Source organism: Gadus chalcogrammus, chromosome 10 (genome assembly GCF_026213295.1).
Source record: "Gadus chalcogrammus isolate NIFS_2021 chromosome 10, NIFS_Gcha_1.0, whole genome shotgun sequence".
Lineage (NCBI taxonomy): Eukaryota > Metazoa > Chordata > Actinopteri > Gadiformes > Gadidae > Gadus > Gadus chalcogrammus.
Window position 1 is genome coordinate 16,118,826 of NC_079421.1, and position 23,165 is coordinate 16,141,990.

The window sequence follows — 23,165 nt, forward strand, 5'->3', positions numbered from 1 at the left end:
TTTTATAAAAGGATTCGAGTTTTTAAGACGACGCTTGATTTTAAGATGATCTGGAAGTTCAGGGTTGGATGGCCAGCTGCATGATGCTGCAGGCGCACTCGCTCACACACGCACACACACGCACACGACCGAGGAGCGTTGGTTTACAGCACTCTGCTCACCTTCGGTCTCTCCTGTAACATCCTAAGGTGTGTCCATATCCTCTAACTCCACGCGTAAGTGTGCTCGCAGAGGGCGCGTTCTCCCCCACTCGCGTTGATCCAGACTGCCGCTGAACGCATTGTACAGACACAACCCCCTCAATAGGCTATGTTGTTACTCAGACTTCATTGAGAAATAGTAATCCGGAGATGGTCAACGATTTAAAAATACGACATATTTACGTTGTTTTTATTGTTGTTTGTTCTTCATTTGTTTTTCTAGTATGCAATTTTAGTTTTCTTGGAATGGTAATACTTTGCCCGACTTCTGCTCTTCTTGAAATTATTTCAGTCCGAGATCATCGTTGCGCACACGAGCATCGTGGCTGGAGAACGGGAGGCAGAGAGAGAGCGCGCAGCCGTCCCCTCGTGAAGATGCGTTTGAAGAGAGCGGGAATCTGAGTCCTGGTGTGCGCTCACAGTGCGTCGGCACATTGCGCTACGGAGGAGAGTGGCTCCAAACTCAGCGAGGGATGGGGGGGGGGGGGCTGGAGAGGGGAGGGGGTGGTGTGTGTGTGTGTGTGTGTGTGTGTGTGTGTGTGTGTGTGTGTGTGTGTGTGTGTGTGTGTGTGTGTGTGTGTGTTTGGGGGGGGGGGGGGGGAGTAATCGTCCCATGAAGTAATGTCTTACATCATCTTAAAGAAAAATTACATATTTAAACGTTGATGAGGATGCGAGAGAGGGTGCAACCCAGAATGAATGATATTCCAGTCATTAAGAAATCCGCCGGCCAAGCTGTGCAGACCACTTCATCTTATGAAGACAGTATCACTGTCCGCTTTATGGGATAATCAGTGTCGATTATCTCATAGAGATTTTATGTTATCTCATAAGATGGATATATCTATGGTATGGGCTGTAAATAATGATAATGAATATAATGAAATGCAAAACACCCATGCACTTCATGCTCACATAGTTGGGAGTAATTTAATCACACCATTTGTCAAATTTGAGCATACAGCATTGCTTCTGTTACCCTTTCTGTTCTCCTTAATTGTTTGATTTAAATATTTAATTTGTCCTCATTTTAGGAGTGGACCCTTGACTCCTGTTTTTTTTTTAGCGATGCAGTGGTCACGCTTCACACTGTTAATTCAGAGCAGAGCTGGAGAAGGGTTGCTAAGCAGCACTGAGTGGGATTCACACAGCAGGGATTTAGAAAGTGAGAGAGAGAGAGAGGGGGAGAGAGAGAGAGAGAGAGAGAGAGAGAGAGAGAGAGAGAGAGAGAGAGAGAGAGAGAGAGAGAGAGAGAGAGAGAGAGAGAGAGAGAGAGAGAGAGAGAGAGAGAGAGAGAGAGAGATGAGGAGAGTCAGAGGGAGGAGTGGGAGGAAGAGACGGAGTGAAAGAGGGAGAAAGAGAAAGAGAAGGGGAGAGAGAGGGGGAGGGAGATAGAGAGGGAGGGAGAGAGAGAGTGGGAGGGAGAGAGACAGTAAGAGAGAGAGGGAGAGAGAGTGTGTTTGGGTGTGTGGGTGTGTATGTGTGGGTATGTGTGGCTCATCTATTTTTCCTTTTCACTGATGTGGGATTTTGCTGCCTAAAGCTCTTCATAAACTCATAAATGTTCCATTAACCATTTACATAATAAGTATTTTACATGTGATTTGTTTCTTCTGATGTTGTTTGAACTAACTGGACATCAACAGACCAATTTACGAATCTGCCAGAGCAAATAAAACATGAGCTTGCATATTCGTCTGGTTCCAAGGATAGGATGAACCGTATAGCCTCCCCAAACTCTATTCATCGCTACTCCCTGTTCATATAAGTATTCCCAGGTGATTGAACTCCATTCAATCTTAGCATGAATAATGCAAGGCAAGAATTGGTCTTAAATAGGGCAGACTTCTATCCGTTTTATAACCTTTAGTAGACCTCTGAGTTATGTAATGTCCAACTGAATGGCATTTGGTTTGTGCTCCATTAGGATAACATGAAACGAAACGTGCATCTTTGAGACCAAGTGTGTATAGTGTTTCATTTAATATTTGTGTTAGCTTAATGGCCTAAGCTGGCCTAGTGGGGTCAGGGTCTCAATTGTATGCCGAATTTTTTTTCTTCTACCAAAAAACGGATTATTTATTGAACAATGGATAGCAAACGTTAAGCACAAACATTGTAAACAGAAAGTGATGGTCTGTGTTGTTTATGAATCTGTCTGCTGTTCAAGCTGGAGCCGCTAGAGGGCCCGCATTGAGCTCACCTAAACAGGAGGCGTACTGCTCTGAGGTTGTTTACCTTTAAATATTGGTGAATAGTTAACAGATATTCTTGAAGCATGTGTCGAATACTTATTTGAAATAAGAATTTAATTAATGTGTTATTTTCGGATTATGTAGTTTGAACGATCCAAACAATTATATAAGATCCCGTCTGAACCATGTCAATTAGGGATAACATTGCAAGCAGTGTTTGGGGAAATATATTTAATTTGAAGCATATGGTGCCATGGAGATATCTATTTTTATTCGCAAAATAAGTTATAACCATCGTTTTCAAAAGTAGGTCATCTTCATTGAGTGAAAGGTGCAGTGTTCCAATACTACCAAAAGGCGGCGCTGCGTGTTGTAAACACAGCCGCCATGGCGTTGACTCACTGAGATCTCCATTTTGTATGTTTTTCCCAAAGGTTAGCGCCTACTTTCACAATGGCTAGCTGTGATTGACCAACGCATGTTAGATTCATCGCATAGCGGGGGTTAGAAACTGCAAAAACCTCCATAAGAGTGCACTCGAGTCGCCCGTGTTCCCTGTAAACACGCAGGAGCAGGCATATGAGGAAGAAAACAAGCTCCGTAGTGTCCGCTTCGTGTTGTTAATGATACTGGCCATCAAAACAATGTTGTCAGGAGATATATAGACACCCCCCAAAACAACACACACACTTTGAACGGTAAGAGTTTAAAATTGTATTCATTTAAAGTGTTGCAGTGTGTTATTGTGGACCCTCAAGATTTGGGTTCATGTCATCTCTAGCAGGGAATGCTACTTAAATGAGATAGCAGTGTGGTAGCAATGACGTTACTGCTGATAGACACAAGCCAAATATTACATTTATTAGGATGGGGTCTGTTTATATTCCTCCGTATGAACACGTTTGTCGAGGTCTACGATAAGCCTGTGTGAACTTTGCTCCTCAACGGATCTGCTATGAGAAAGGGGAGGCGGATGCTAACGTAGGTGTTGGGCTAACGAGTATGGCAGCAACGCTGCAGATCAATGGCGCGCTCGGCTGCAGTCAGAGATTTACATACGTGACAACCTTCACCGCCCGTTTAGATCGGGTTCAGATAACCAGCTGCTGCACACATTGACTGATAGGATCACAATTCCTTTATCCCTCTGTCAGATCAAATACTGACACAACTTCTTGAACTAATTTACAAATGTTAAACAGTGCTTCAAACTCACTGTCAATCTCTGTTTGAAGGATCACGGGATGGATAAAGGCAGAGTGAAGAAGATACGAAATAACAGAGATGACCATTTAAGCAAACTTTTCTACACAGAAAGCCCCGTGGATGGAACTCCATTAAAAGTCGCTCCTCACAGTGCAATGTCCATCACATCTGCCACTGCTGTTGTGCTACCGTCCAGCCCCTTGATGCAGCCTGGAGATGTGCCCAACAGCCTCAGCAATAGTCCACTTCCAGAGGAGCTCACTTCTGCCTCTGGAACTGCCTCTTTTGGCCTCATACTGGAGGATTCAGAGCCCAGAGGGGCGTCCAAGGACCAGAGGGCCCAGCAGCAGTTGTTCCAGCCACAGACCACAGCTTCCCTTGGACGCTACACATTTGGGGATAACCTTTCCCGGTTGGAGGCCAGCATAGCGGATCTTACCCACTCATCCTCCATGGATTCCCTTATCGGGGGATCAGACCCTAACCTTTTCCCCCTCAGAACGGATGACTTCTCCATGGACAAGGTCGACCACCATTCCATGGATTTGGATCACGACTCGTTTGGGCACGTTGGGAAAGATGAGGAGATGAACACAAAGCTGTTCAATGACAACACTTTGGACCTTCTCCCAGACTTTGAGCTCGCCGGGTCCCCCTCCGATTATTATGTCGGCGACGACGCCTTCCTCTCCACCCTCGGGGACGACTCTCTGCTGGGGGACATTTCTTCCGAGAAGGAGTCCAAGCTCACGTTGAGCACCAATGGAGGCGAGCCCAGCTCCACCACGCTGAACGGCAGCGGCCTGGCCCTCCGGGAGGACCTGTCATGCGGCAGCCCAGCCACTCCGGCCTCCCTCACTCCCACCACCCCTCTGGCGGTGATCAAGAAAGAGTCGGACTCGGCTTTCATCCGGCTGTGCACTCCCGGCGTGGTCAAGCAGGAGAAGGCGACCTGTGGCCGCGGGTTCTGCCCGATGAGCAGCGCGTCGTCCTCCTCGTCCGACATGTCGTGCGCTAGCCCCATCTCCATTTGCGGGGTGAGCACCTCAGGGGGCCAGAGCTACCACTTTGGGGTGAACCCGAGCGGCACGCCCGCCTCCGCCACCAGTCCCGGTGGAGGACAGCAGCAAAAGGATCAGAAACCCCCCGTCTTCAGCCTCTACCCCCCGCTGACCGGCGTCAGAGAGCCCTGGAGCCGGGTGCAGTCTGCGGGCTCCACGGACAACTTCCCTACCTCTCCTTCCTTCTCCTCCGCCGTCGCCAGGTGAGAATTAGCATCCACCCAGGACATTGTGTGGGGTCTATCCGAGCCCACCCATCAGAGATATCATGGCTCACACACACACACATGAACACACAGGCACACACACAATGGAGGCAATTTGAATAATACTTCTAGATGTGTGTGTGTGTATATGGATGGATAGATAGATAGATAGATAGATAGATAGATAGATAGATACATGCATACTGTGGGGGATACTGTCACGCCTGTCAAAAAGTTTCCACTTTCTAACTTGGGATCCCCTACTTGGAGAGTTGGAGTTTGACGTTTCAACTTTTTTTTTTTCTTAGCACCACGGAAGGTGGCACCTACCACTATTCCTGTGTAACCTTAATGCAGCGTTATGCACGCCAGCACTTATTAACTTGCTGACACAACATATTTTGTTGAAAGGAATATCTAAATATAAGCTCTTTCAACTGTCAGATTGTAATGCAATGCTCTGGATATTACCCTATGCACCATGTCAAATGTTCCCGCTGCATGAATATAAACAACCTTACAGCAATCTTAAGAATAACAATAATAATGAAAGGATTATCCCTTATTTTATGCATGCATGTTTAATGGATACATCCACTCGCACAATATACTAGTGTGTGTTTGAGTGTGGATTGTACTGTCCACGGTACGGTGGCTCCTACCCTAGATTTAACAGATGTTGGTTCCAGAGTTGTGTTTTTTTGCTGTATACAATACATGACTTGGTGAAAACGTAAGGCATTTGGCATTTGAGAGGAGGAACTAATGTAGGCACTAGGGAATTCCTTTGTGTGAAGAGCTCTTAAGGGATCCAAGTATTTTCCTGGATACTGTCGATGCAAATCATGTCCACATGCGTGGCATTACCCACAACAAGAACGGGTTTGGACTGGTTGCTTGATCAGCACATCCGTCTGGAAGATTTAGGTTAATTCTGAAACGTGTATACCCTGGATGTGTTCAAATGTTGCAGAGTCGTGGCTCCAGCAGTTCTAATAGTGTAATATTGAATTGTTGTTTGGTTTTATAATGCCTCTGTTTCACAGGATGCTGGTATTGTATGGCTAAGTGGTTGTGCTCTTGAAGCCATATCCCTTCTATCTTACTAATTGCAGTAGGCCAGAAATATACACACGGTGCTTTCGTCTAATCCGGCCTCCAAGCAACCCCTGTCTTTCAGAAACCTTTTTGAGTTAATTCATTAAGAAGGCAAAAACGTGGTTGGTTGCACGACTGAAATGTGTGGAGATATTGTTGATGGCAGCCGTTTCGTCAGTATATGGGGCGAGGCGGTAATATAGTGGCTCGGACGGGCTCTGTGCTTCTCCTTCACCCTCATTTACCCTCCTAGGTCTAGGGTTTTGACCCAACTTAGTCCAGGGTGGGCACATGGTTTCTTGAGTTTCTATGTCAAGTTTTCCTTTATGTCAATGTGCTCGTTCAACGCACAATGTGGCTATTTATGTAGGCCCTTTTTTAGTTTTTTTCAGAGCGTATTCCACGGTTTCTTTCTTTTACGGGCTCAGTCGTAAAGGAGGCTTTGGGGCCCGGCCTAGCGCTGGCGCAGTAGGAATACTGAAGCCAGCCGTGGCGTGAGGCAGAGAGAAGTCTGGGGAGGAGCCTCCCATTGTTTTCCTCTTGGTTCTGGACGTTGGACGCACATTCACACCCCTCTCTCTGTGTTTCTCCGACAAAACTGTTGAGGTGTTTTTTTTTTTTGCCGTGCCAACGCTCAAAGACCTCACTTGCACGAACCCTCACTCGCATGCCAGGGCGTTGTTTTTTGTCGGCTCTTGCGTGTGTTGGTTTGACTGTATGTGTCTGAATGCGTGTGAAGGGCACGCATATCAGTCCGTACATGCATACATGTGGGATTGGAAATCGTTATGGCTCCCGAGTATCGCTTCTTTTGAGAGGGCCTACCTACTTTCAGACAAGTTGTTTCCCGTCATCACCTTCTGAGTGCATGACAGCGGAGCCAAGAGTCATTGACCAGGAACAGATGGAACGAGACACACCACAGCCCACATCGTCATTCCACATGTGGCTGTCATTTGCAATGACTGTGGTCGTGTATGTTTGACTTTGAGATTACGTTTTCGGTCCGAGGTGTGACCTTTGCTTTGATTGACTCATGAGCGTCGCTTCTGAGATCCAGGGTCAGGTTCTGTTTTGTGTGCGTTAGGTCTTAACGGATTAGAACCCTCACCAGTTCAGTCCTTAGGTCTGCATTTGGTTGCCGACTTTGTTAGAACCTTTTCACGAAACTAGGCTGCTTACTGCCTTAGCACAGAGCCCAACGTCTGTAAGAACAGGGCCTCTGCGTGACTTTAACCCAAGTCGTTAAGTCCCGCACCCTTCTCCAAAGTCAAAGGGTGATTTCAGCAAAAATATATCGTAACTAAGAGCCCGGCCCAGCCCTATTGGTGGATCGCATGTCAGATCTCTGTGATCTGTCCATCACAATGTAAGCCATGACGATTCCCATCAGGAGGTGTCGAGCATGCATGTCTCGGCGCCGCCCGTAGCAGCAGCAGCAGCCGCCTCCGGGCTGGAAACAGTCCACCACACATCAGTTAGAAGCGCTGGCATGAGACCGACTCGCGTGCCTGTCTCCTTGCCAGATCTCCACACCAACAACTAGTTTTTACCTTGTGACTCAGCCGTCGTGCCAGCGCCGACCGGTTCTGACAAAACAAGAAGAGGCAGGGCGGCCTGGAGCCTTGTCAATGGTATACCTTGTTTTCTTGGAGCCTGCGCTGTGATCGGGCATGGCTTGGGGTTCCAGTATTTTTTTTTAAATGGGCTTTCCTCTTTTCTGTATTATTCAAAGGGTGGTTAAGGAGGGGCTTGTCCCCTGCCTTTACAGTCCGGCTGGTAGAAACAGGCCTGTCGTTGAGCATGTTTACATTGCAACACCAATGAGCCCATAGTACCCGAGCAGCCTAAGGCAGTGCTGTAGCGGTTTGCATCGTCTTGGTATGTTGTGCAATGTCCACAGTCAGTGATTGCAATGTCAACTTTCAATAGGACTAGCCCACCAAACACCTTTTTGTTGTGCCAATATTCCTAGCACGCATGTTCATGTGTCAGATGGCTGTGTTATTACCACATATATATATATATATATATATATATATATATATATACGGTATATACACACATATAATAACTGCTAATGTTGGAAGCAGTTGGAAAACTCATCTTTATGGTGTATCATAATTTCTTTAATCGAAGGAGAAGCAATAACTCGTAGTTACCAATTATGTGGGGCGCCCTAAATGCTATTAGTTATAGCAAAGTAATTCAAAATTATGCATCTCATAGCTACCCCATTCTGTACCCCTTTCAATTGTTGCATAAATTGTTTTTATTGTCATGGTAGAAGTATTAAGGGAATAAAGGGGCTGCAAAATACGGAAGAATAAAAACCCATGGTGATACTGCAGGTAGCTCATGAAAAGCATTGGACTAAATGTAGGAAGCGTGAAAAGAAAAAGTAACCCATGAAATGTCTTAATAATGGAACAGAGCCTACTTCTTTGATTGTCGAGGGCAGAAGCAACAGTATGATGAAACCCAGACTATGGGATGGCTCCAAATTGCAGTCTGCAAACTGTCTGACATTAATGCAAAAAGTCGTTTGATCGCATGCTATTTTTTTTGTTGTGTACTCTGTGTGCACACGCACATCAGCATTTGTGCCCCTCACACACACCTCAGCACTGCTGCTCGGAAAGTCTTTGAAGTGTTTAGTTTGTAATTCGCGTCATTAGATCAAACCTTTGTGCCATGGTTCATTTACACAAGAGCAATAGTATATTTGTATCACAATGGGTATGTGTTGATAACGAATGAATAACCATAAAATATGACAAAAAGCAAAAAATGGAATTTAGTACTTTTTTCAATGTTGAAGATGTTTTTATTCCTTGCAAATTGTTGCAAGTTTATGCATTGGCAACGTGCATAAGGGAAACTTTTCAAGGTGACTCAATCCGAGAGTGTTTCGAAAGGCCAAATCAGTGCTTAAACGTTTGTGTAAGCAACACGGTAGGCACTCTGTTGAAATTGTCGTGTAGGGTGATGCTATACTTAGAGGTGTTGAAGTCGGAACGGGAGCCAACTTAAAGAGGATACGTGTCGGGAAGGCTTGCACACAGTGGATCCCCTCTATGGATGCCCTCTGGACCAGAGATGGTAAGGTTAAAGCCTTGAGCCCAGGGCCTCCCCCACACGGGTGTGTGTGGAGGTCAAAGCAACAGAGGGCCCTCAGTGGGACCGCGATCCCACTGCGCTGCCGTCCACCAGAGCAGGCCGGCGTGTTCCAACCCGACCGGTCGGATGAGTCGGGCTCGCGGCGTGCATCGTCCCCACAACGCAAGGAATTTGGCCTCCTTATTTTTAGTGGCATCGGCGGTCTGTCCCGGAGTTATTTTAGAAAGTGAGGGCTCCATACAGGCTCGCTTGTTTCAGCCGTCAAGGTCTCGATCTATCACGCCCTGCCCAGCCTGTTTTTGCAGTGCCCTTGCCCCCCCCCCCCCCTCCCTACTGTGTCTCGACCGGTCTCTCCAACAGCCCTGTCGCTGTCCGTCCGTCTCCCTCTCTCCCTCCTAGCTGCCCCCCTGTCTTGGGCTCTCGCTCTCCCTCCCTCCTCACAGCAGTCTTTGTCTCTCTCTCTGTCTTTCGCTCTCCCGACAGCCCTCTGTCTCTTCGGCTTCCACATCCTGCTCACCAAGGGTGTGACAGCAGGCTAGGCTCTGTAAATCAACTGCACGACCAGGCTGTGTGTGCGCACGTGAGTGTGCGCACGTGAGTGTGCGCACGTGAGTGTGCGCACGTGTGTGTGTGTGTGTGTGCACGTGTGTACGTGCACGTGTGTACGTGCACGTGTGTGCGGGGCAGGCCCTCGTTCATGGTATCATGCAGTATGCGGTGAAGGGACGTGCGTGGTCGGGGCCCGGTCGCGCGCCTGGGCCAAGGCGTGGGTGTGTCAGCAATAGCCCGGTGGACCGCGGAGCTTCACCGCTGACCTACTTTCTCTCCCACCTTCCCCAACCCGCCCCCCCCCCTCTGCTCCCCACAGCTGGTGCAGCGCTAACTCACCAGATCACATACCTGACATTCCCTTTACTTCCTCCGTATTACCGCACACTTTCGCTAGTTCGGCTCAGCTGATCGTAAAGAAGTCAGCACGGTTCACTGTCGGAAATACCCCGACCTGAAATACTCTCAGTGTAACCGTGTTGGTAGGCTGGAGCTAAGGCTGTTGCTTTTCTTCTTCTTCTTCTTGTGGGCTTTCTCCACACAACCGTCCACCCCACCCCTTCTGCTCAGTGTTAATGCCGTGGGCTTGTCGAGTCAGCACATTGGTTGTTTCCAGACATCGGGTCCACCCCCGTCCCGATATGGTATGGGCTGCTTATCGAGCAACCGCCAACAGCACAGTACAGCCAGCAGTTGGACTGTAATCCTAGCCTCCACAGTGGCCGTGCACCTAGACAAACACACACACACATGCACACACACACACAGCTCCTTGGTACAATGGAGACGGGAGTGATTGGCAGAGGGTTATCTTTGTCTTGAGATGCACACGCTGAGAAGGAGAGGCTAAGCTCCCCCACCTCCACATGTTAGACAGTCGAACCGCTGCAGACGGGAGCCCAGGGCGATAAATTAACCGAACATGGCAGTTGAGCATGAATGGGGAGGTGTTACGGTGGTGGGGGGGTAAAGGGGGGGGCGGGGGGGGGGCTGGTAAAGGGGGAGGGCGGGCCTTAGTGCATACAATGGCACGTTGTATGACCCAACGGCCCCAACCGCTGTGGTATGGGAAACAGTTTGGTTAATGGTGAAGGAACACTGCTGGAGTATTAAGACCGTTTATCGGTCTTGCCACAGCCTGCTCCCATTTCATGTTTGTGGAAGAAAAGGGGGGCAAATGGTCTCTTGCATATTCTGCCCTGCTTTTTCTCCCCAAATTATGAGACGGGAGATGTATGATGTAATGCATCTCCGCTCTCACCCTCGACCCATACGAGGCATGAGAAAAATGGATGCATGTCCAGAATCGAAAATACGGCTGCACAGACATGCGACTGTGTATAACAGTATACATACACATATGTAGGGCCAAATGAAATCCGTTTTTATTTTTTTCCAAATTCCGTTTTATTTTTTTCCAAATTCCGTTTTTTCCGTTTTAATTTTCATTAATTCAGTTTTTACACTTAAAATCATCAGAACGAGTGTCAAATAAGTGCGAACGAATACAATTTAATCAGATAGAAGACTACATTTATTAAAACATCACAACATTGCACTGTTTTTAGTGCTTCAAATAAAAACATGACATAAATATTCAAGTGCTTATAAACTCTTTTTTTATAAATTCAAATTGTTGTTTGAAGGGGTGTGCCCTGGCTACGGCGTTCATTGTTTTTCATATGGATTTTGGACTTCAAGTGGTCATCGCACGTATCTCTGCGTTTCCAATCGATAGTATGTTGACATATTCTACAAAACACCTGAGTGATAGAAGTGTTTTGGATATTGTTCGGCTCTGAATTTGGGGTTAGAACCGAATTACGGGCGCTTCAACTTCTTCTTCGGCTTCTTGTTAGGAGCGGGACTTATTGTTTGCGTGGTGGACCGGGGATTTTTTTTTAACATTGTTGTGCGAGTGACTGCTAAACATTCAGTGACGTTAATGTCACCTGTGTTGTTTCCCTTTTCCCTCGAAACTGAATTTCACCAAAATAATGGCGAATTCATTCAATATGCAGCATTCCGCTGCATATTGTAAATGTGACGTCTGATGTGCCTTGTCCCTGTTGCATGTTATATGTGCTGAAGAACAGGAAACTGCTGGAAATCAGTTATTTTACTAAGACAGGCCCGTTTTAAATTGTAACTTTGTTACTTTTAATACTTTCCTGCTTAATAAAATAATTAAAAAAAATAATAATTATCAGTTGATTCCGTTTTTATTGTCCAATTCCGTGATTCCGTCCGCGTTTTCGTTATCGCGGATTTCATAGGGCCCTACGTATGCACACTCACACACAGCACAGCCCTGTTGTTGTTGAGCTCACGGACGATGAATCAAAGTGAGTAGACCAGTTCCCCATTTCTATTTTGGTGGCTCTACCTCAGGCCAGGGGGGGTGGGGTGGCTGGGGAGGAGCACTTCCTTCTTGCCCTGGCTCGCTCGCCTGCAGGGGAATGGGTGGCTGCTAAAGCAGAGCCACGGCATTCTGTTGACCAGGACACGCACATGGCGAAGGAACACTTCCTCATAAGCCTGCAGGGACGTAGAATGGAGCGCACTTATTTTACCTCCGTTTACCCTTTTGTTCTTGTTGCACAGTGTGTGTCACTCTGTGTGTCCGGCACATATTTTGAAATTGACAATAAAGTGGACTTTGACTTGACACGTATTACTATGCATGCTCATTTCTATGGTTTACCGCGTGGCCAGCCCGCCATTTTTTTTTTTTCTAAACAACGCGCCTCCTTCTAGTGTTATTGTTCTCCGAGACCGAGGACAAAGCCACACCTGACTGCCAAAGGTTAACTCCAGCTGCATGTGCGTTCATGTGTGTCGGGCGGCGTGCTACTGATGGCGGCAAACCCAGTGGGAGTTACGTTGGCTGCCTGGACATTCTTACGCGGTGTCCTGTTGCTCGCTCGCTTTTTAATTGATTATCGGTAGGACCCTGACGGCCGTCGCAGCACAGCTCACATGAAGCACTGACGAGGGATTATGATCTGTCGAGCAGGGGGGCCGGCCAGGTCGACGGCGGCCAGCCTGAAGAAGTGGCCTATCGACGGACGCGCTCGGGATTAAAGCGTCTGAATCTCCCAGCTCTCACTTGTTGAAGGGCAGGCTTGTGTTTCAGTCGGAGCGCGGGGCGAATGCGCTGCTCTGGCGTTGCCCTGAACACTAGTAAACTCTGGTGGGAATGCAGCAGCTTCCTGTGGACAACAAGCACCCGGCTCGGCATATGGTTCCTGCAAACTTGAGAGAAATAAACCCGCTCTCCTCACTCTGCTGCAACAGAGGGCTGTTGTTCTAACACTATTGCTATCTATCTAATATATCTATATATCAGAAATCCTCACTGTTGTTCACACACCACCCCTTAAACAGAGTCAAACGGACAGAGAAAGTAGGTTACGTTTGTTTACAACTTGGGGGGGGGGGGGGGGGACTTCTTCGGAGGATCGTAAGAAGCTGTTTGCTGTCACTAATTGGATTCCGGCCAGCGGACTTAGTATGACGAACACGCCTCCTTTAGGCCTTCATCCCAGTGGAACAGTGAAGGGCCCTCTCCCCCCGCGCCCCTCCCTGTGATGATCACACCCAGGGCCGGGGGGGGTGGGGTGGGGGGGGGGGCATTGCTCGTGTTTGTTCAGTGTTCCGCCTAGCCGTGAAGAAGAAGAAGAAGCCATTCTTCTCACACAGTCGAGTGCTTGACGTGACCGGCTGCCGTCGGAACATGTGATCATGCGAGCGAGCCGCTCGACCCACACGCATGTCCCCCACGGCCCACCCGCCACAGCCTGTAATCCGTATGCAAAGCCCTCTGCGTTGCTGCGTTGCTATGTTGGTATGTTCACACCGAGCTAATGGCTGTAGGAGCTGGATCAATAATGATTAGCCTAACCCACTTGACACTGAGGTCTGCTGTAGGGCGCAGGTAGCGTAACGGGGTTTGTTGTTGTTGTTATTGTAACCTGGGAAAAAAAAACAAAGCCCTGTTTAGCGTACATACCACGATGTTGCCAAGCATGGAATTGTGTTCAGGTCAGGACATTATAAATAGTGGATATAATGCTGCATTTAGAACACATGACGTTATTATAATGGCAGGATTATAAACCATTATCTTCTCCTCAGGCACAGCTGTCTCAGCCCTGAAAGCAATGGATTTGCTCAGTAAACTAGGCTACAACAGAAACTAGTGCTATGCGAGTGCACATTCACAGCGTCAGATGTTGATATGAAAAAGAACAAGGGAATCCGTATTTTTGTAAAAGATGATGCTGGCACTGCGATCGCTTTCCCACAATCCTTAATTGGCACACTTGCACATATTCCTCCTAAAATACACCGTCAAGACTGGAGTTCTCCACCCATAGGAAGACACAAGGTGAAAATAATTGGGATGGAACGATAAAAGAGCACTTGATTGATTTTGCTCGGGGGAAGGAGATCACATGACACGTAGCAAGACGCGTAGAGGAGACGATTTTCTGATCAAATCATTCATAATTTTTTAGTCACCTTCTTTTAACACTTCAACACTTCATTAAAGGCAAAAGTGACGTGGGAAGCTGGAATCCGTCTTCATCGTTAATCTCTGTTGGGTATTGTACACGGTTGGACTATGTGGGCTGATATGAGATGCATAGATTCAGGCCTACACGCAGACCTGTTGAACGCTGGCCTTTGTGCAGTTTGCATGGTCTCCTCATGTTGGCTTTGGATTCCTCTTGGATACGTTCCCTCTTCCCTTTCCTCCTTCCACTCCGAGATCCTGAGCTGCCAGTAAGCTTGAATGGTTCAGGCTTGCTTCCTGTCATTCGCCCATTTACCAGCTGGCCTCGGCCAACACCCCTCCAGGCTCCAGCCATCCCAGCCAGTATCGGGGAGCAAAGGAGAGACGAGTTGCTGGAGAGTTACTCCTGACTCATGGCAACAATGTCATAAGAAATAATAATAACAGGATGTGCATGATATACATTACCATATTTGTTTAGCACCACTTATGCTGTGATGTGCATCGTTTCAATGCATGATTGACTAGATAAAAAGCAGCTTAATAGGTTGCGTGCCATTTAGTCATCGTGCATGTTGTTGTGCAGTTCGCTGTTCAGATGCAATGACTTCCTCAAGGAAGTTGTCTTCTCATTTTTTTTTTTGTCAAAAAATGAGCCATCTGCACGACATGACATCCTGAGAGCTCTGTGTTGACGATGGTCTCACGCATGTGTGATGTGGCGCAGACCCGAAAGGCCCCATCAGAATCGTTTCTGCTGTCCTCCACACAGACGTGTAGGCTCTCCGTGGCGATGTTCACCTGTACACACACGCACACACACAGGTGGCCGTGGAGCCCCTGGAAGGGCTCGATGTTCTAAAGTGCATAAGGCGAGGGCGAAGGGAGAGGAAGCAGCAGGATATGGAAAGTTCATTACCCGTCGGAACACATGCGATATTGACCGCAGGGACGCTACTCTTCAGGGCGGGGGGGGGGGGGGGGGGGGGGCTGGGCCACGGCTCTTATTGAACGCACTGCTGCTACTGCTGCATAACTCCTTTCCAACCGGCAAACGAACGCCTTCGGCCCTTCAGTCTCCTGGTCGTTGAGTGGCTCATAAATGATGGGTTTTTAATCCCAGCGCCTGAGTGCACGTGAAGGGGCCTCACTGCTCTGTTTTGCTCTCGGGGTCCGGTCGGCCCTCTGCGCCCACGCGGAGCAGGTGAGGCGGGCCGACGCCGCCCACCGCTCTCGCTCACACTCACTCTTATGTTACTGGAAGCGCCGAGCCCCCCGACCCGGTGGGCCGTCATAGCGGGACCATCAGGGGGGGGGGGGGGTGACAAAGGCTCCCCTTCTAAAAAGAGACGGGCCTTTGTTTCCCACCCTCGGCGCAGTGGCAGCCGGACGGAGACACGGACAGACACATGGCCGGGCAGATGCGCACGACACGACATCCTCCCCTGTGTGGGGGTGTGTTGTTGTTGCCGCCGTGGCCGTTGGGGCTGGAGAGGGGCGGGGCCGGGGACCTCGGCCCTCTGGGCATTGCTGCAGGGCCACGCTCCCTCTAGTGGCGAGGCTGGGTGTGCGCACATCGCAGCCTGATGGATTCTCTGCTGGGCTCTATGATTAAACCTGTCTGGTTGTGTAGAGGGCACGGGGCGTTCGGATTTGTGTCTTTAGGCGAATAAAGAGAATAGGGGATTGACGGAGCACGAGATGCGTCTCTTTGAACTAAGAATGCGCTAAGCCGCCTGCTGTGATGATCTGTTATTTATACAGCTGCTTGGCTTTTCGCTGTTCGGAAGTTCTTGAAGTCGGGAGACGAGCGGGTACCCGGGGAGGAAAAACGTGTTGATGACCTCGTTTTATTTCAGTTTTTTATATTTGCATGAGAATACATAAAGATAACGGCAAGCGCGAATGAAGTTCAGTGCCCCCACTCGCTGGGCTTTATCGGAACGCGTCTTGAGGACGCAGCAGACGGCGTGCCCACTATTGACGTTTTCTCCCGCCTTTCTTCTGTCGTGCTTCATGACCCTCCCCCTCTGCCCACAGTTCGACTTCCAGACAGGATGGGGTCACCCCCTCAGCCTCTACCCAGGGGGGCAAGGCCAGCGGGGGCACCCACAAGATCTGCCTGGTGTGCTCGGACGAGGCGTCTGGCTGCCACTACGGCGTGCTCACCTGCGGCAGCTGCAAGGTGTTCTTCAAGCGAGCTGTCGAAGGTGACTCATTTGTATTTTGTTGTCGTTCTTGCTGTGCATTCATTTGAGCGTTTTGTTTATGATCGCACAATTTTGAACTTTGAAAGAACACCGCATCGCTTTTAGCCGCCCTTAGCCTGCCTCGTTGGTGGCAGCTTCACACATTTAGTGTGCGTGCGACGTGCGTGTGTGCATGTGTGCGTGCGTGCGTGCGCGCATGCATTGATGGTCGCAAAATGAGTTGAGCTGCGCGACGTGGGATCATATGTTCGGCTCTGCATTCCGGAGAGGACAGGGGGGTCTTTCATCCTCGACGGGGGATGACAGAACGGCATTGACTGTAAAAGTCCCTCATGCCGTGAGGTTCATCCAAAACACCACAATAAAGAGACTCGTGATCAAACTAATGCTCCCTGGCGTGTGTTTCCCCCCCCCCCCCCCCACCCCGCAGGGCAACACAACTATCTGTGCGCCGGGAGGAACGACTGCATCATCGATAAGATACGACGGAAGAACTGCCCGGCCTGCCGCTTCCGCAAGTGTCTGATGGCTGGCATGAACCTGGAGGGTGAGGAGTTCACCGCCAACGCACCGGCCTCTTGTGCCACGCCCTACGAGGACTGATGATAATTATAGCAGATTCATCTCACCAAGTCACGCCCTATTTCAATCACTTATATTGAATGACTACCCTATCAGAAAATCAAATCTACTTTGATGTTTTAATGATTAATCTTTATTGTTCTGGATTTTTTTGATAGTTGACTACTCTGATTCGTCTCAGTTGATCATCATCGTCGTAGTCGTTAATCTTTAGACTTCCAAGGGCTTTAGACTTCCCTTTCACAGGAAACCAAACGTACCGCCCGTCCGACGGAGGTTGTGCAACGGTACCACACAACGGCTACAAAGCCCCAAACATATGGAAGATATCGGCCTTTTTTTTTTTTTTTCAGCGGGACACGATTCCTCGGGTGTGTGTCTGTGTGTGTGCTTTGTTCCCGACTTAAAAAAAACACCACAACCTCCTCACCGCACACTGTCTACCCCTTCTGTCCCCCCCCCCCCCCACCCCCTTTCCTCCTCCATCTCAGCGAGGAAGACCAAGAAGCTGAACCGCATCAAGGGGCTCCAGCAGGCCAACCCAGCCGAGCAGGCCCCGCCACCGCCCGCCGAGTCGCGCTCCCTCGTGCCCAAGTCCATGCCCCAGCTCATCCCCACCATGCTGTCGCTGCTCAAAGCCATCGAGCCCGACACCATCTACGCCGGCTACGACAGCACGCTGCCCGACACCTCCACCCGCCTCATGACCACCCTCAACCGGCTGGGGGGCCGGCAGGTGGTCTCGGCCGTCAAGTGGGCCAAGGCCCTGCCAGGTAGGATGACCTGGGAACGGGGGACGGACGGACGTTGGTGGTTTCACCTCATCACCGGTGCTCTTGTTTGCTGGGGTCTGGTTGCTGGCTCATGTGCTAACCGTGTGCTAGCTCAATAGGGTGTCAGGGGGTTTCAATGGACTGTAGTAACCTTCAGTTCGTTTGGCAGGGGTCACTGGACCACTGCATAGTGTACGGCTGCGGCCGAAGATAACCGGCACATGGTTTGATCTTTTGACTCGATAGTGGCTTGAGCGATGGCTGGACGGTCACGTTTTTAACCGGTGAATAGACCGTTTGTTTTGCGACACTATCATCACAGCAGCAGGGATTAATCACCCCCCCCTTCTCTCCCCCCCCCCCCCCCCCCCCCTCTCTCACAGGCTTTAGGAACCTGCACCTGGACGACCAGATGACTTTGCTGCAGTGTTCGTGGCTCTTCCTCATGTCCTTCGGCCTGGGATGGAGGTCCTACCAGCAGTGCAGCGGGAACATGCTCTGCTTCGCGCCCGACCTCGTCATCAACGAGTACGTAAACCCGGTCTCGGAGCACCGCTGGGCTCGCCAGCACTTTCTCACAGCGCAGCCTCACTCGTTTTTAATAATTTTTTTGGCCTTCAATGCACTGACTGCACATTATCGGTGGAATCCATTGTGGCCTGGTGCGGTACTTGAGATCTGAAATTCTTTCCGCCCTCCTTCAGAGCAGCCCCCAGGGTGTCTTGTGATGTGACTGTTTCTTTTATACCATGTAGCAAACGACAGTTTGTTCGCTCCAGAAAGAATGCAAGTCTGGTGTTGTAGCACTTTTATGGACATGGCTCGATTACGAATATCTAAACAACCATATATCCTCGGGCTCACAGCCTCTGTTGGTTTCGTGGCAGTTTTTATATGGCAAGATCCATCCCAAGATCCAAAATGATGTAACTGCATGTCGTTTAGTAACCTAGAAACCCAGTAATGGCTAAATAAAACAATGAAACAGCTGTGTCTCACACTAAGGAATGAGCTCTCCTTACACGCAGAGTTACGCCAATAAAAAAAGCGTAGCCTTGAACACTAAGGCAACGCCTCAGTGTTCCTCTTACCCCTTCCTCTTCCTCTAACCCCTTCGATTGGGCCTAAGGCCCAATCCCATTTCTACCCCTTACCCCTCCCCCTTACCCCTTGGAATTGGGCCTAATTCCCCTGTTGTGCTGTGGCTCCGTCAGGGCCCGGATGAAGCTGCCCTACATGGCCGACCAGTGTGAGCAGATGCTGAAGATCTCCAGCGAGTTTGTCCGGCTGCAGGTGTCCCACGACGAGTACCTGTGCATGAAGGTGCTGCTGCTGCTCAGCACAGGTACGCTGCCTTTTGTCTTTTCAATCCACCTATCCTCTCTGGATCGTCCTCCCGGGCGTTCTAAATATCCACCTCGATCCAAAGGGTCCCACATGGACGTGTTCCCTCACTCGTTAATATATACTTTGACTAGTATATGATAATAATAATAATATATTTAATTTGTAGAGTACTTTACATTCAGAAATCTCAAAGTGGAGAGGAAAAAAAATAAAACGGTTGTTCAAACATATGCATAAACAGTAAAAGGGTAATTAGCAAAAGGCTTTTTTAAAAAGATAAGTCTTAAGTTTTTTTTTTTAAAACAGCTGTAGTCTGTGGGGCCTTCAGGTGGTCAGGGAGGGCGTTCCATAATCTTGTGGCAGCAGCGGAGAAAGCCCGTTCGCCCATGGTACGGATCTTGGTCTTGGGTGGTCTGAGGGCGTGTGCTGATGCAGAGCGAAGGGTGCGTGAGGTGATATAAAGTAAACTAGACTGAACCCAACTGATGGTGCAGAATGTGTGGCATCGCCTATCTTCTGCACATCCCTTGTATGAGATTATCTCCTTTGGTAACGGCTTTTGTCATCTGCATATTATTTCTATTGGAAGAATCACTGACCAAGTCATGCAAAACATTAAACCATCGGATCAAATATTGCGGAGAGAACCACAAACTATATAAATCTGGCTATGACCGTGGCACACTTCAGGGTGCATTGTCTAACTTTAATTGCCCATGCCACCAAAAAACAATCTGTTGCATATACCAAACAAATTGATCCAATTCAATAATCGTTTTTAAGTTATTTGTTTTCTTAACCGGGGCAGGCAACCATTTGATGCCAGACTCTCGAGTGAGCAGCACATGCTGTGACGTCACGTAGATACAAAAGGAAATAAAAAGCAGATCCCTTCATCCCCCTCCTCCTCCTCTCCCCATCCGCAGTGCCAAAGGACGGCCTGAAGAGCCAGTCTGTCTTTGATGAGATCCGCATGTCCTACATCAAGGAGCTGGGCAAGGCCATCGTGAAGCGGGAGGAAAACTCCAGCCAGAACTGGCAGCGCTTCTACCAGCTCACCAAGCTCCTGGACTCCATGCACGAGGTACGGAGGGAGCACAAGGTCGTCTGTTGAACGGAGGGACCTGGGCGTTGATGTATTGTTTCTTTATACACTGCTGTGACCTCAGGCATGGTTTCCGCGTCAATCACTTCTACAACAGTGGATGATTGTGGTTCTTACTCTTCACCTGGGGAGGAGTTCCATACCCGTTTATACCCACGTTTCTTCTTCAGTGCTTAACATTTACATCATAAAAAATTGGCAGCTAAGCACAGAGTCAAAAATAAACTATAGACTATAAATAAGACCTTTAAAGGTTGGGTACGCGATTTGCGAAACGCCAGCAGATTTTGAAAATACACAACTCAAATGGTCCTACCCCCTCTCCTTCAACGCTGACTCTGACTCCACCCATTCCAAGTACCTGGACGCGCAATCATGCACGAGCGCGAACAGAGATGCGCGAGAGCGAGCCAGGCTAGCGTAGGTTTTCGTTTAACAACATGGCACTACATTCAGCTGTAAATTGCACCCAGTACCGCGGGAAGTAGGGGTTTTGGGGGTGCTGCAACACCCCCTGTCCGAGGCCCTGTCTTATCACAGAAAACGATAATTTCTAAAAACTCCGGCCAAAGTGGAGATTTCTGAAAACGCCGGTTATGTGTTGTCGTATCAACGGGGAGAAACGGGATTTTAGGTTCTGAAGCGTCACATTATGCACCAGGAAATGCTTAACGTCATGTGAGCATCCGCTGTACCGTATTGGTCCGAATATAAACACAAACCCCATTGTAATACGACCTGTATTTGGAAAAAAGATTTGAAGACCAGATCTTGATTTCATGAATAAATAAATTGTATTAATTGCATAGAATAAAACACTGCATTGCCACTAAACAGTAGTGCAAATAGGCCGTACTGATGTGTACACCAAAGACTTCCTGACACTCCTCTGCCCCGCTGTGTTCGCTCTGGCTGTGGTCGCTCCGAACTGTTTCGGCCCGTGGCAAAGCGAGTCATCCTCGCTGCTGTCCAATGCATGTTGAGACGCAGCATTTATTTAATGCTCATAGTGCTGAAAAAAGGTTATATGAAAAAGTGTGAGGGTAGCGGTGGTGCGCTAAACTTGTTCTGTGAGCAGCTGGATGTGAACCATGGTGTGAAGGAAGTGAACACAACGATCGATTTTCAACTGTGCGCGCATGCACTGGTGTAATTGAGCTGCGCTGCTATATATCTTTTTTATCAATGTGACGAGTTGCGAGTCTAGTGCAGGCCGGGTTTGTTTTTCCAGCACCCCCTGCTGAGAATACGTTCTCGCGGCTATGGTTGCACCAGATGTTATAAACATTAAACGGTCACATAAATCATTACTATTTTTAGAAAATGTATGTTTGTTTCATATAATTGTATTGGAAGTCCTGGTTTTCACTAGGGTTGCCGCGGTGTGGACATTTTCACACCGAGTAATACACTCGTCTCAACACCGGTATTACCGAGTATAAACGGTATAAACTTTGAAACTAGGTCAACCGCCACCCAAGCATCGGTTTTTAGACCCTTCTCGTCCTTCAGTTGCCGCCAACGTTCAAAAGCAGCGCCTAGGATTATTCTTGATTTCAGTTTTTCTCTTTCAGCGTTTTTATTATCAATTATTCTCTGAAAAAGAGTTTTCCTTCTCTTTGATGGTGGTGGTGGTGGTGGTGGTGGTGGGGATGGTGGCGTCTTGTCTGCCATGGAAATTGTCTTCTACTGCTAGGTCCAAATGTGGATTAACTAGTTCCAGTAGATACCGCAGGATAACAACAAACAGGAGCTTGCTCTGGGTCACGAGCTCTGGGTCACGAGTACTGCACGAAGGGGTCGCGCGCGGGGCGCGGGGGAGGGGGAGTGCAGTACGACCGTTTGATTGACGTACTTACTGTCCAATGCAACGAGGTGGCAATCCAAATGATTGGCTGGAGTTTTTCGAGCCCTGCCCGTTCCACAGATGATTGACAAGTTTAATTTTCATGTCAGTACTTCTGACTCAGTGGCTGTAAGCGGGTTATGATAAGGATTTCAAGTAATTTTGCAAAAATGGCCAAAAAAGCGAATTCCGTACCCAACCTTTAAACAAACAAAAAGCCCAGTACTGCACAAACTAGCTTCTAAAAAAACAACAGATTGCAGAGTAGCTGAATGATTCAGAACCAGGGCTGAGGAGACGTTTTGTTTTGGATAGCGTTCGTCGTTGTTCTTTCCACACTGTAACCGGAGAGCGGTCCCACGTGTCAGCGCGCGAAACCGTGCTGACCAACGGCTCTCCGCCTTCTCCCGCGCTGTGTTGCAGATGGTCGGAGGGCTGCTCAACTTCTGCTTCTACACGTTTGTCAACAAGTCGCTGAGCGTGGAGTTCCCCGAGATGCTGGCGGAGATCATCAGCAACCAACTGCCCAAATTCAAGGCGGGCAGCATGAAGCCGCTCCTCTTCCACCAGAGATGACTGGGCCCCCCCCCGGCGACACAGCAACGACCACCACGACAACCGCAGCACTAGCAGCCGCCGCAGCAGCAGGAACTACAGACAATGCCTTAAAAATCCGCCCATCGCCTCAGGGCCTCGCCACCGGTAGGAGGACGAGCTGAAGGCGCGAGGACGGAGGTGGTGGGACAGGAACGCGCCGGGAGAACTGGAGGACGGAGAGGGAGGGGCTGAGGCTGAGTGAGTGAGTGTGAGATGGTGTCTTTCTTGAAGAAGCAGGTATGCTACTGGAGAAGGGCTTTCATGCGGTGAAGGGAAAGAAAGGTTTCGCAGAAAGGTGAACCTTTTTTGGTTGCAAAGGCCGACAACGTGAGGGCCGGAACGAGAGGAAGCATAGAGATGTTGTTGTTGTTATTGTGGATCAGTAGAAGATGTTTAGTGTGTAACATATAGGACTCGTTTTTTTTGATAATCACTGAGTGAAATAGGCTAACCATCCGCGCTGTCTCAGGATTACACACACACACACACACACACACACACACACACACACACACACACACACACACACACACACACACACACACACACAC

At 48.8% G+C, this 23,165-nt stretch overlaps 1 protein-coding gene across 2 annotated transcripts; it reads left to right on the plus strand.

The window, feature by feature from the left end:
* Positions 1-2,777: 2,777 nt before the first annotated feature.
* On the plus strand, positions 2,778-23,163 carry nr3c1 (nuclear receptor subfamily 3, group C, member 1 (glucocorticoid receptor)). Of its 2 annotated transcripts, none has more exons than XM_056600646.1 (9): positions 2,778-3,093; positions 3,631-4,865; positions 16,195-16,364; positions 16,795-16,911; positions 17,438-17,719; positions 18,103-18,247; positions 18,934-19,064; positions 19,993-20,150; positions 22,441-23,163. In XM_056600646.1, exons 2-9 carry the CDS (start codon positions 3,640-3,642, stop codon positions 22,591-22,593), a joined length of 2,382 nt encoding a protein of 793 aa, XP_056456621.1. In that variant the 5' UTR covers positions 2,778-3,093; positions 3,631-3,639; the 3' UTR covers positions 22,594-23,163. The 2 variants fall into 2 exon arrangements, with proteins under 2 accessions (XP_056456621.1, XP_056456622.1); XM_056600647.1 differs by having other exon boundaries at positions 3,710-4,865.
* Positions 23,164-23,165: the final 2 nt, after the last annotated feature.

Coding starts and splice junctions, on each gene's coding strand:
- nr3c1 (XM_056600646.1), top strand. CDS start 3,640: ATGGATAAAGGCAGAGTGAAGAAGATACGAAATAACAGAGATGACCAT. Junction 17,720..18,102: donor GTGGGCCAAGGCCCTGCCAG/GTAGGATGACCT, acceptor CCTCTCTCACAG/GCTTTAGGAACCTGCACCTG. Junction 19,065..19,992: donor GCTGCTGCTGCTCAGCACAG/GTACGCTGCCTT, acceptor CCCCATCCGCAG/TGCCAAAGGACGGCCTGAAG.